Source organism: Coccinella septempunctata, chromosome 9, assembly GCF_907165205.1.
Source record: "Coccinella septempunctata chromosome 9, icCocSept1.1, whole genome shotgun sequence".
Lineage (NCBI taxonomy): Eukaryota > Metazoa > Arthropoda > Insecta > Coleoptera > Coccinellidae > Coccinella > Coccinella septempunctata.
The window spans coordinates 6615170-6629402 of record NC_058197.1 but is presented as its reverse complement, the minus strand read 5'-3'; the positions used below and the strand labels follow the sequence as shown (position 1 = coordinate 6629402).

General features: G+C 37.2%; 2 protein-coding genes across 2 annotated transcripts; one reads left to right on the top strand and one right to left on the bottom strand.

Moving 5' to 3' along the window:
- Nucleotides 1–387: 387 nt before the first annotated feature.
- On the top strand, nt 388–2652 carry LOC123320904. Its single transcript, XM_044908396.1, has 3 exons — nt 388–729; nt 1469–1654; nt 2538–2652. Exons 1-3 carry the CDS (start codon nt 390–392, stop codon nt 2567–2569), a joined length of 558 nt encoding a protein of 185 aa, XP_044764331.1. The 5' UTR covers nt 388–389; the 3' UTR covers nt 2570–2652.
- Nucleotides 2653–12552: 9900 nt separating this feature from the next.
- Nucleotides 12553–14073, bottom strand: LOC123321053. Its single transcript, XM_044908558.1, has one exon. It carries the CDS (start codon nt 14071–14073, stop codon nt 13162–13164), a length of 912 nt encoding a protein of 303 aa, XP_044764493.1. The 3' UTR covers nt 12553–13161.
- Nucleotides 14074–14233: the final 160 nt, after the last annotated feature.

Genomic DNA, 14233 nt, shown 5'->3' with positions numbered 1-14233 from the left:
AATTTAAGCTTCCACAGATAGAGTTGAAAAAGTTTGGTGGTGATATTCGAGATTGGCTGCATTTTTGGGGATTATTTAAGAAACTGGATGAAGATCCCACCATGGACAATGAGGAGAAATTTCAGTACCTAATTCTATCGACAATACCTAGGTCAAAAGCAAGAACTGTCATGGAGAGTTTTCCACCCACCTTCGAGAATTATCCTAAGGCAATTGAGGCTCTGAAGTTCCGGTTCGGAAGAGAAGAACTCCTTATTGAATTGTATATAAGAGATTTGATAGGATTACTAACATCAAACACGAAGTCCCTGTCAATGTTATATGACAAGTTGGAATGTCAGTTGAGAGCTCTTCAATCACTGGGAATCACATCAGAAAAATGTTCAGCCATGTTATTTCCATTGGTAGAATCCTGTCTTCCTGAGGAGCTCTTGCGGATATGGCAGCGTTCGTATTCGGCAGATACAGCGGCAGCGAAATCTCAAGACAAAGTGAAGAAGATTATGGATTTTATAAGGAATGAAGTTGAGAATGAAGAGAAAGTTTCAATGGCGAAGTCAGGAGTAAGATCTGCCAGGGCGAAGGAACAGAAGAAGATGATGACGACGGAAATCAACAAAGCAACTCCATATACAGCTTCTGAACTCGTGACCACAAATAACGAAGTTGTTTCTTGTATTTTTTGCGGACGTTCAGAGCATAAGAGTTTTGAATGTTCGAATTCACAAGGTATTTCTTTTTCTGATAAAAACAGCTCATTTTAAAAAAGGGATACTGTTTCATATGTCTCAGGCGTGGTCATACCGCCAAGAAATGTAAAGTTCACATGAGATGTGAAAAATGTCGAAAAAGACATTACTTGGTGATGTGTCGAGAGTTTTTTCACAAACACTCGTAGTTATTCTCAGAGGAAGTAATGGGTTTGAACGCCGAAGCAGAGTTTTAATTGATACAGGTTCTCAAAGATCTTATGTCTTGAAACGTACAGCGAAAGAATTAGGATTACCAGTTCAGTGTGAGGAAACAATTATTCACTATTTATTTGGGGGTTTGAATACAGGTGAAAGCAGTCACAATTCATATCAAATATTTTTGTGCGACTTGGATAGAGAATATTTTTGCAATTTCCTTACTTTAGACCAGGAGAGAATTTGTGGTAGAATCTGTTCCGTTGGTCAAAGTTCTCTAGTAGAAAATTTATTGAATAATGATGTGATCATAAGAGACGATGAGACACTCGAAGTAGAAATTTTAATAGGCGCAGATGTTGCTGGTAAATTATTGACAGGTAAAATTATTCAGTTACCTTCAGGAATTGCAGTAGTTGAAACGTTTTTGGGTTGGACTCTGATGGGAAAAAATAATGTTTCAAATTTCGATCGAACTTCAACTGGTAATGTTATGTATATTACTTCAATGCTTGTAGACGATTTGAAAATCAAGGATTTATGGGATTTGGATATTTAAGGTATTAGGGATCCAGTTGAATCAAAATCTAGAGAAGAGATGGAGCAAGCAGCATTGAGGCATTTTAAAGAAACTGTAGCAGTTGAATCTGATGGTAGATATGTTGTTCATCTTCCATGGATCGATGGACATCCACCGCTTCCATCAAATTACAAATTGGCTGTTCGTAGACTCAATTTTACAATTAGTTAGCTGATGAAAAATGGGTATTACTCAAAGTATGAAGATGTGTTCAAAGATTGGTTGTCTGAAGGTATCATTGAAAAAGTTTTCCACGCGGAGACTGGTATTAGTGGTCATTATTTACCTCACAGGCCAGTATTGAAGATGAATAGTACTACTCCAGTTCGACCAGTTTTGATGCTTCTGCGCATGAGAAACACAGTGCTTCTTTGAATAGTTGTTTGGAAAAGGCCATGAATTTAATTGAGCAGATTCCTTCAATTTTATTCCGATTCAGATTTAGAAGATACGGTGTTGTTGCTGATATTAAAAAGACATTTCTTCAGATAAGTTTGAGTGAGACTGATCGGGATTATTTAAGATTTTTGTCGAAGGAACCTGATGGTAACTTATGTGTGTTCAGGCATCGTCGACTAGTGTTTGGAGTAATAAGTAGCCCATTTCTTTTAGGTGCTGTAATTCAATACTATTTACAGAAAGAAGAAGAAAATTCTTTGAGAGACAAGTGTTCTTTTTCATGTTATGTTATAGAAAAACTCATGAATAGTTTCTACGTTGATAACTGTGTAACCAGTTCAGATAGTGAGGAGGAACTCTTGAATTTCATTACGAAAGCTAAAGATATAATGAGTAAAACTAAATTTGATTTGCGAGGGTGGGGGCATAATAGTTCTTTTTACCCATCTGATAGAATCGACAGTACTACTAATGTACTTGGTTTACTATGGGATAGAGGGGAAGATACATTAGCCATGAATTCCAGTAACTGGGGCAATCTGAAGTTTGAAAAAATAACTAAAAGAAGTATTTTATCGATAGCACATAGAGTATTTGACCCCATTGGTTTTACTTGTCCCGTAACTGTTTACTCCAAATTGTTGTTACAGCTCACATGGAAAGAGAAAATTGGTTGGGATGATGAGTTGGATGGATCAATCAAGAGTGAATTTCTGAAGTGGTTCGAAGGAATATCATATTTGTCTTCAATAAGAATCCCTCGATACTTTTCAGCTTACACGAATAGCAGATGCTTGAAACTAGAAATTCATACATTTTGTGATGCATCTCAATCTTCTTATGCTGCCGTTTAATTCTTGCGAATTCAGACGGAATCGGGCGTCGTTGTTCAGTTGCTTCAAGCTAAGTCCAAAGTTGTTCCTTTGAAAAAGATGTCTATACCGCGTTTAGAACTCATTGCGTCTAGTTAGAAATTTATATGAATCGAATGTTTTCCATGATGCTGAATATTATTTTTGGACAGATTCTTCTACAGTATTGGGTTGGATTAGACAAGACCAACAGTGGGCTATATTCGTTCGAAACAAAGTCGATAAAATTTTGAAAGTTTCTTCAAAGGAACAAAGGAGATTTGTTCCAGGGTCTATGAATCCTGCTGACTTACCTTCCAGAGGATGCACACCTAAAGAATTGTTAGATTCTGCATGGTGGGAGGGACCTGAATGGTTGAAATATTCAGCAAGTTATTGGCCAACAGATAGTTTCTGCTATGACGAGGAGTTAGTAGCACGAGAGAAGAAAAAGTTTACCATTTCTTGCGTTGTTAATAGCAATACTGATGACTGGTATTATAAATATTTTTCAGTATTCCACAAAACAGTCTACATGTTGGGGTGGATTAGACAATTCCTTCATAATTGTAAGTACCCTAACGATAAACATTGTGGATTTTTGTCAGTTGAAGAGATAAATGATGCAAAATTGGTTATTTTTAGATTGATTCAGCATGATTCATTTAGTACTTTGAATGATTCTATTAAGAGTTTGTTTCCTTATGGATGAATCGGGTGTTTTGAGAATAAGAACTAAGTTGGTAAATCTTGAAGATAGTTTTGACTTTCGGTATCCAATTGTTCTTCCCAAGCATTCCTTAGTAGTGAGATTGATACGTGAAGAACATGAAAGAACTTTCCACGTAGGTGTTCAAGCATTGTTGTGTCGGCTGAGAGAAAAATATTGCATTATTGGTGGACGTAAAACGGTGAGATCGGTTATTTCCAAATGTGTGATATGTAAAAGGTTTATATGAGTAAAAGATTGGAAACACTACCTAGTGCACTACCTGAAGATCGTGTTAGGGATGTTTCGGTTTTTGAGGTGATCGGAATTGATCTAACTGGACCTGTCCATTTGAGAGACGGCCGGAAAGCTTGGATTGCTGTTTTCACCTGTGCCGTATATCGAGCAATTCACCTGGAATTGTTAACATCTCTTTCGACCGAAATATTCATACAATCTCTTCGTCGTTTTATTGCTAGAAGGGGTCGTCCAAAAATTGTTTATTCTGACAATGGGACTAATGTTGTAGGAGCTTATAATATGTTCTAGAGTTTGGATTGATCCATTGTGACAAAATTTTGTTCTTTGGAGAGGATCATATGGAAGTTTAATCCTCCAGCTGCTCCTTGGTGGGGTGGATTTTGGGAAAGGTTGATTCGTATATTGAAAAATTTATTACGTAGAACTCTAGGAAAGGCTTCTTTGAACTTCGAAGAAATCTTTACAGTATTGTGTGATTGTGAAGCAGTAATTAATAGTAGACCTATAACTTTTTTGTCTGATTCTGTTGACGATTTATGTTCTTCTACTCCAGCTATGTTCATTCAAGATATAAAGGAAATTAGTGTTAACGATTGTGATGTTATCGAGTGTAGTAAATTGACCAGACGTGCAAAATACAGGCAAAAGTTAGGTGAACAACTGAGGAAAAGTATCTTGGTCAATTGAAACATCGTTTCAAAACACAAACCGTGAGACAGTTGAAAGTTGGAGAGTTTGTATTGGTTGGAAATGATAATTCCAAAGGAGGAGATTGGCCATTAGCTTGTGTTACGGAATTATTTCCTGATAAAGATGGTTCGGTAAGATTGGTACGTTTACGTACAAAGGCAGGAGAAATTCTTCGGTCAGTTCAAAGAATTTTTCCATTAGAATTAGACTCGTATGAGGAAGAAACAGAAATATCCAATACCGAAGATAAAGAGCATGAAACTCAGGTATAGAAAGAGCAGATAACATTTTGAATCGAATATTCAGAACTCGAAAAGGTTGTCAAACAGTTAAAAAATGTTCGGGTTAACTTTGTCATTTGCAGTTTTCAATTGTTCAAACGAATGTTGCTACTTCATGAAAGTTTATAGATATCTTGAGTGAAAACCGTTATCATTGTTATTTTTTTTCCCTTTAATTTTTTGATTTCCTTTTTCTGTCTCCTCTGAGGACAATTAATTAATGTTTAATGCTATTTATGTTGACTCTTCCTATTTTTCGTGCTCGTGGTGGTGGTCGGGTTCGGGTCGCTCCTCGGCTCCCTGCTGTCGGTTGGATTCCTGCTCCACACGCACTTCCTGTCGGAGCGGACGGTGTTCCTCTGCATTCCCCATGTACTTGAGTACAGTTCTTGCCGTTCCGAGCAGTACCGCCTTCTGCATGACTATGGATATTTTCGTCCAACTGAAGTTTCCTCAAGTTCTCTGGAAGTTTCTTCGGTATCAGGCATGTAGATGATATGACCATAGGGATGGTCTTGATATCTTTCAGCTTCCACTGTCTCCTGGTTTGTCCTTCGAGATCTCTGTACTTTGAAATTTTTTCAGTGTGCCTATCTAGAAGATTGTTATTATTTGGAATCGCCACATCGATGAGTGGTGCTCTGTCCTCATCTTTATTGAGCAATATGAGGTCTGGTCTACTGTGGGTTATTTTCTGGTCTGTGAGCTTGTGATGTTCATTTTTCAATACAGCATCCGGATGGTAATTATAATAAGGAACCTTTTTCGAACTTAGAAGTTGGTGTTTCAGTGCTAATTCTTTGTGGAGAATCTTGGCAACGGCATCATGTATATTTTTGTACTCCGTGCCCGCGAACATCTGACATCCCCCGGTGATGTGCTGGATAGTTTCATGTGTCGCACAGCCATAACGACAGCTATCGTCCGCCACTGAGGCATCATTGGCGATATATTTTATGTAATATTTTGTTGGAATCATCTGATCCTGGATGGCGAGCATGAAGCCCTCTGTCTCAGGAAACAACCTTCCGGAGGTCAACCAGTAGTTCGACGCAGATATGTCGACGTTATCATGGTTGACCTCGTTGTGGTGCCCTCCATGCAAAGGTTTGCCAATCAGTTTCTGCATTTTACTTTCTGCAGAGTGTTCGACGGTTTCCAAATGATCCTGTTGTAGCTTTAACGGTGTAGAACTATCAGCAACACAAACTACTCGATGGAGTTCTGACGACTCAGCCTTGCTCAGGAAATATTTTCGAAGTCCTTCAATTTCCTGGGACATACGGTTGGACAAATCAACAATTCCTCTACCCCCAAGATGTCGTGGCAGCTCTGTCCATTCTATTGAGCTTTTGGGGTGATGTTTATTGTGTGTAATCAGCATCGTCCTTATTTTTCTCTGTAAGGCTGCTAAATCGGTGGTCGTCCAAGAGATGATACCGAATGAATAGCTCAGCGCCGAGCAAGCGTAGGTGTTAATCGCTTTTATGAGATTTTTGCTGTTAAGACCAGTCCTCATTATCCTTCTCAATCTTCGGGTAAACTCCTCCGTTAATTCTTTCTTCATCTGGGTCTGATTGATTTTTCTTGCCTGCTTTATGCCTAGATACTTGTATATGTCTCCTTCCTTCAATGCTTCAATTTCTGCACCTTTCTTGAGTTTGAACGTACCATCTTCTATTTTCCCTCTCGTTATGTTCAGCAGTCGACATTTTTCTAATCCAAACTTCATTTTGATGTCTTCCGAAAATCCTTCCACCATTTTCAGCATCTGTTGCATTTGTTTTTTAGTAGATACGAAGAGTTTCAAATCGTCCATGTAAAGTAGATGATTCAGTTTCATCACAGTTCTACTACCGCTCTTGATGGAAAATCCGAAGTCCGTAGAATTAAATCTATGAGACAAGGGATTCAGGGCCATGCAGAACCACAGAGGGCTCAGCGAGCCTCCTTGGAAAATTCCGCGTCTTATTGGAATAGGTCCTGTTGTAATGGAGCAATCTGCTGCTTTCATTTGAAGACTAGTACGCCAGGTTGACATGGCGTTTTTCAGGAACTTAACAATATTGGGATCCACCTTGTAAATCTTCAAGATCGTCAAGAGCCATTCGTGGGGTATAGAATCGAATCCTTTTTTGTAGTCTATGTACGCAGCGTAAAGATTCCTCCGCTTGGAGAACGCTTGATTGCAGATAACTGAATCAATTATTAGCTGTTCTTTGCACCCTCGGCTGTCTTTGGTGCATCCTTTCTGTTGCATGGCGATGATGTTATTCCTTTCGCAATGGTTGTGAATTCGATTTGAAATGCACGATGTGATCAATTTGGACATAGTTGGAAGACATGTGATTGGTCGGTATTTGGATGGGTCTTCTGTATTCCTTTGGTCTTTAGGTAACAGGTACGTTGTGCCATGTGTAAGGAATATTGGCATTCTTTCAGGATTTTCAATGACATCATTTATTGCGGAGGTCAATTTGTCATGCATGATCCAAAGTTTCTTGATCCAGAAGTTCTGTAATCCATCAGGCCCAGGTGCTTTCCAGTTGTGTAGTCCTCTGATAGCTGATTTTTCTTCTTCAATTGTGATCTTGTCATGCTGCATCGGCTCATATTTTTCATTCATTTTTCATTTTCAATCCATCCGGTATCTCCATTGAACTGAGGTTTCGTTGATAATAGGGACGATAAGTCGTGACGTCATATTTAGGTTGGTACCTTTCAAAATATATCTGTCATTACTTTCCGTTTCCAAACAAACCGGTTTCACAAAGGCGATATTTTCAGAAATGATATTTCTAAAGTATCTACTACAATGTAAGTAATTTTAGGTGAGTTTTCTAATTTGGTACTTAATTCTTAACCAACCTATAAAAAAAAAACCATGTATTCGTCATATTTATAACATTATGCAGAGATGTTCGTAAATTGATAGGTTATAGCTGTTTCGTTTGATTTTTGCATATTTATTTCAAAAATTTCTTTTAATGTTCTTAACAGCCATGAATGATTGAAAAGAAAAAGAAGAATGTGAATTTATTTCAGTTACTCACTGTTAGATACTACAAGATTTTCGAAAATGTGTTTATTTCTTCAGTCTTGTAGTTGTCTTCTTAGTGTTATTTCGAGATTTAAAATGGCATCGAAGCACGTTATCAGGCTGTCCGAAGTAATAAACTTCTTTAAAGACGAAGATAAATTAGTGAAGAAAGGGGAAAATGCTGTTGAATCAGGGCATGTGATTAATATGGTGTTTGATAGTGATCTTCATGTAGTTCGTGGAAAGGTGCATGCCAGCATGAGAGACCGACAATATAATGTTGAGGTTAGGGAATGCAATCTCGGTGCGAGATCGCGAATGCGGGATCCGCGAGATTAGGAAATTACGATCTCGCAGGATCCCGGTATTTTCGAGATCTCGGTAGTTCTGAAGAAATTCAAAAAGTGGTTGAAATTTCTTGGTTGTGAATATGAGGTTGATTAATAAAATATTACTTAGAAGAAAAAACTTTATTCTTAAATACATAAAAAACAACTCATTATCCTTTTCTTAATAAAAACAAAAACAATAATAATAACATAATCAATGAAAAAATTCATGAGTGATTTTGGAAATAACTCCTCAAAATACAAAGATTGCTCAGGGTGTTGTCTGATAACCTGCACCTGATATCTGTTGCTATGTACCCAGCAGCTGAAAATGCCCTTTCTGCTTCCACACTAGTTGGCATCAGTGTGGAAAATCAATTATATGCAAATTCTGAAAATATACCCCTTGCTCCTCCACACTCATAAAGGGACATCTCTTTCTTTAGAAGAGACTCTAATCTGTCCAAGCTGCTACTGGTTGTATTCATAACAGGATTTTTAGATGCCTTCAGAGTCTCTTCTAATTCTTCTTGTAGAGTTTTATTCAATTTTTCAGAGAAAGAAAATTCTTCGTTTCCTGACGGTAATGACGGTAAATTCTCATCGCCAGAAGTTGAGGGTAGGTTTGATGATGTTTCAATTTGTTTAGGATATAATCTTTCAATTATATTTTTTATTTCTTTCCGGACAATGTATTTGGTGGGCAATTGAAGAGTTTCATTGTCTCTTAATAGATCCAATTTATCTTGATAATTATTTGGATTTTTCAAATATAACAGCGCTGCGGTTGCATTTATTCGACGCTCGGAGATACGCCTCTTCATTGAAGCGACCAACTTTTCTGAGAGTGGAGTTTTCAGACATTCTAACTTTCGAATCATGAAACGTAATGTGTGTTCGGCACTCACTAAGTCAGTATCTCGACGGCACAATACCTCAACTGTCAATTTCACTGGCTGAAATGTGTTTTCTAAATCGACAAGGACAGCATGCTCTTCATCTGTGAAAAAATAGTCCGAATTATAACTGAGTGAAACGTCAATCAGGGTCTTAGCTACACACTGCTTTACTTTATTGTAAGTACTTATCATGTCGCACTGGCTAGACCAACGAGTTTTACAGTCAAGAACCAGTTGAATTGTTTTGCCAAACTCCTGTTGAATATAATTTTGAAGAATATCGTCTGCCGTGGTCTGCCGTTGACACATTTACTACTACGGCCCAATCCCGCCGATCTCGATCGGGATCTCGTTATTATTCTGCTGCGGGATTGATCTCGAAAAATCACACGAGATCTCGCGAGATCGGGATCCCGCGGGATCGGGATTGCATTCCCTAGTTGAGGTATAATATAGACTAATTTATTGCTTCTTATTTTATTGTTTTGTCATAGGATTTAGTGGATGGAGATACTGGCTGCACCTTGTTACCTATATTCTTGTATTGTTTTAATGTTATTATTATTCCTTTATACATGTAGTTCTTTTTATTTTTCAGATAGAATTTGATATTGATTGGTCAGTGAAATCAGGAAAGTGTCACTGCCCACGTGGACAATTACGTTGTCATCACATGGCAGCATTGCTGCTTTTTGCTCGAGACAACATTTCAGTCACTGATAAGGAGTGTGCAAATCAAAACAATCACAAGAGAAAAACGTTAAAAAGTTAAGAGATATGTATCCTGCCAAGCCGCACAGGTCAACTGACAGGAATTTAACAGAAGAAGAGATAAAAGTTTTCAAGAACAAGCTTTCTGTTTTTGATGGTGCTGTTGGATTCTCTTGGCTGTTAGCGGATGAAATATCATCAGAAGAATCATTCATTATTAATGTGGAAGATATTCTTTTCAGCCAAGAGTATTTAATAGCACAGAACAGAACCGAGTTTTTTGAAGACAAAATTAAATTAGAGGAAAACGATGCCAACAAAATAGCTGAGCTCACAATTGGACAGTCCGAGAATGCTAAGTGGCTGTTGGCTCGGAAAAATCGATTAACGGCAAGCAATTTTGCAGTTGTATTGGCAGCGTGTAGTAGGCAGCGTTATCCTCCCAGTCTTTTCAAACGTCTTTCAGGTACTTTAATTTCTGTTCATTTTGAAGTTAGAGCTAGTTTTTTTTTTTAATTGATATCTATATTATTAAGGCCCGGTACTTTCACGTGCGAATAAATAAATTTATTCGCATTTATTAAGTCTTATTCGTAAGATTAGTAAAAATGCAGTCTTTTCACTTTCAGATAGTGTTATTCATCGAATAAATCTGTCATTGAAAATTAATTAGAAGAGTTTATTTGTCATAGATCGAATGTCGGTACGTCATTATTCGTTGAATAAAATTTATTCGAAGGTGAAAGTACCGGGCCTAAGTGTAATAAATCGGAATACGAGATTCCAAATAAATTTGGCATAATTCGAAAGAGGTATCGCTAGAATTTTTTATACATTGTTGCAGCCGTGCTGCAGAGGCATTTATTATGCGGAAATATGATACTTTGAGGCGCTTGAGATCAGACGGTATTAAGTCGCGGGAGTTTAAATGATAACCTGATCGATAAGAGTTGAAAATGTTTTTCATGACACTCAGTAAGGAGATCTTTAATTGATTTCAATATCCGGTGATAGGGACTTCGGAACAAGCGAAAATGGTTAGTCATGTAGATTAAGAAAGATTTATTAGTCTGGAGGCCCTGAGAGGAAAACAGTTCTCAGAATTCGAAGTAGCCGAAATTTTCTTGTAACCGCCGAGCTTGGGAACACTGATTTTTCAACTCAGCAAGAATGATCGTCCAATGATTTCGGTTTTGGGACGTTTTGGTACCACCCATAGGGTGGGAGAGAAAGACCGGGGAAAAAATACATCGGAAAAAGTCAGTCAGTCGGTCCGGGGAGCGTGATCAAAAATAATACCCCTTTAAGTCGGTCCGGGGACGTGATCTGAAAAATATCGAAAATATACCCCTTCGAGTCGGTACGGATAAGTAGAGAAGTTATAAATCTTTTGTAGAGTCAGTCAGTTAGGAAGAAGTATAGGGACTTAGAATAATCAGGTTTTCAAGAAGTAAGAGAAAAGTCTAGGTAGATCACGGAATAGAATCGGAGACTCGGTCGGCTCATAAATATTTGGAAAAGTTGAGTATAAAGAAAAGTCCAGTCTTTTGTTTTTGTTGATTTCGTTCAAGTAGAACCGGAATATCAGGAATTTGGTAGTTGAAGAAATTTGGAAATAATTTGAAGTTAATGTCAGTTTATCGGAAATCAGTAAAGTAGCATTCGAGGAGTGATCGTCTATTTTGATTCGTAGTAAGACCAGATATAAAATTGTGTGGAAATTTTGGATAGGGAATTTTAAAGCGAAAAACGTTTGCGACGGAAAAGTGCGGGAAGTTCGGTTGAGTGTAAAGAATTCGCCGATAAGTGCGGGTAAGGTCTGGTGTCGAAAAGTTTTCATCGGCAGCGTCAGACAAACAGCAGTCGCAGAAAAAGGTAGAAAGTTCCAAATTTTATTCGTCCAGAGTCTTGAAAGCTCCTCTAAAATTCATTGATAAAGTATTGATTTATTATTGATCGCTAAGTTGGGAAGTTGAATTTTAACCAAAGATTTTGGTGATGAAAGTATGTTTTATTGTTTTGCGCTTATTTGCATGTTTTTAAGAAATTGAAGATTTTTGTTGGTCGTCTTGGACCGAGTACATATTTGTAGAGAAGCTCTAATTTTATTTTCCAATAGATTTAATTGTTAAAGTTTTTCATGAGTTTTATTTAAACATCTCCCCAGAAATAATAATAGTCAACTTCAAGACCTGTCCTTCGTGCGACGGGCCGGATCCTCATTAATTTTCCCCTTTCGAGGGCCTTCAATTTTTGTGTATTAAACATCTAAAAATAATCACCCCATGATCAGTGGAAAGCCGCTCTTCTACTGATCGAGAGACGGGGTGCGATTATTACATAAGAAAAATTATTTACAGGTGCATATAATCTAGAAAATATAAAAGCCATACAATGGAGGAAGCTTAATGAAAAAAAAGGCATCGAAGCTCTGGAGGAAGCACTTGGTGTTGAAGTCATTCCCACTGGACTGTGGTTAGACAAGTGTGGCTTCTTAGGTGCTAGTCCGGATGGATTTATAGGAGAAGATCAACTTGTTGAGGTTAAATGCCCCTATAAATTCAGAGATGTCACTGTATTAGAAGGATTGAAAAGTACTCATGACTACATAATACAAGCAGATGGAGATGGAAATGTAGTGATAAATAGAAGTCATGAGTACTTTATTCAAATTCAAGGACAGCTGGCTATCACCGGAAGAAAGAAGGCACATCTTGTCATATGGACACCGAAGGAGTCAATACTTGTGGTGATTGTTGCAGAGGATTTCAAAGAAAATTTGATAATTTTAAAAAAATTTTATTTGGAGCACTATGTTCCGTTCATATTAGGGGAAAAATATGTGAACCAATAAATACTACTTAAAAAAATTATTTCAATTATTATTCCTGTGGTGTACATGTTTCATCAAGTTGACATTTCTGTGATATGCTTACAGCTGGTCTATTGTCAAATTGTTCGATGAAAACAATGCTAAAGGTATGGGATTTCCTACACTGATCGTAAATCGAAGTTCACTTAAATGAAAAGTGGGTACTTCGTAGTTTTTACCATATAAAATCAAAAGAATATATTGAAATTTATTAAAAAAAGGCAACAATAATAGAAATAAATATTTATTAGGAGCCCATGACAATATGTAAAAAAATTGCGAAATGTCAATCAATAAATTTTTTTTAATCAATTTTATATAATTCTCCTACTTGGGCAATTAATGGAAATTGCAAATTAGTGAGTGCAGCACAAACTTGAAATATTTCTGATGAATATGGCATTAAGGTCTGAGGAATTGAGTCTAATATGGAAAAACACTTAATCCGCTGTATGGCCCTTTCAACATGGATTCTGGCTCTGGCTATAGTCCTTGTCTGTATGATTTGTTCTGGGGTAAATTGCGCATTTGTTAAAAATGGTGGTATGTTTAGGCTGACTCCTTCTGGCAAAATATCGACTATTAAAAAGCCCTTATCAGCTAAAATAAGATCACCAGCCACCATTTTTTTTTAAATTGTACAATCTTCTACGATCTTTTTATCTGACGTCGATCCTGCATATAAGTCACTTACAAAGGTTATCACACCATTTGGAGCAACACCAATTAAACCCTTTACAGTGTTCTGGTGTTTATAAGAACTGTATGTGGACTTTTGCTTCTCTAAGGAAGACGGCTTTATGCACTTGACTTCGGTACAGTCTAGTACAATCCGACAATTAGTAAATGTACTAAAACAAGCTGGCATACACTGCTTGTTCTTGATTCTGGAAGGTATACTTCCCATTAGTTGTAGAAATATAATTTCATGAAGAGCATGAACCCATGTTGATATAATATTTGAAACAGTTGCTTTGCTGCAATTAAACCTACAGGCCAAATCATTGTGGAGTAAGTTTAATCTCAGTTTCATTAAAGTTAATAGTAGCTGATCTTTTTTAGGTATGATGCTTACTGTCCACCCTTGGGTATAATTCAGTGTCAAATTTTCGAACAAATCATACAGACAATCAAATATATACACTGTAGGCAATCCAGTGTACATATTCACAAGTTTGTTATCATCCTTTATAACTTCAAAAGAAAACCTGTTTGAGAGATTCTGCAGTTGTCTTTTAAGTGTTTCATTTTCTTTTTTCAAAAAATACAGTTCTGCTTCTTGCAGTCCTGAAAATGTTGGCATTTTTCCATGCTGGGTCTCAGTAGAAACACTTGCACCTGCATTAGATGGCCCTGGTAAGGAAGGGTCAACACATACTGGTGAACTATCAGTAAAATATTTCTTATTCCGATCACCTGTTTCAGTGACTGTAACTTCTACTTCTCCACTCCCTTCTTGAGATTCCTTGGTTTCGGAGAGATTTCTGTGAGTAATATTAAAATAAATTGAATAATTTGGGCTATCAGTTATATTCTTGAACATTACCTTCTCTTTTTTCTTTCTGGAGACTGAAAAGTGAAGAGCTTTTTCTCGTTGTGCTTGAATAAGCTTGGTAAATTGTTTCTGTCACCATTTATAAAATGGCATGAACAAATCAGTGACCATTGTGTCGGACTTCTGTCCTCCCGTCTGAAATAAATAA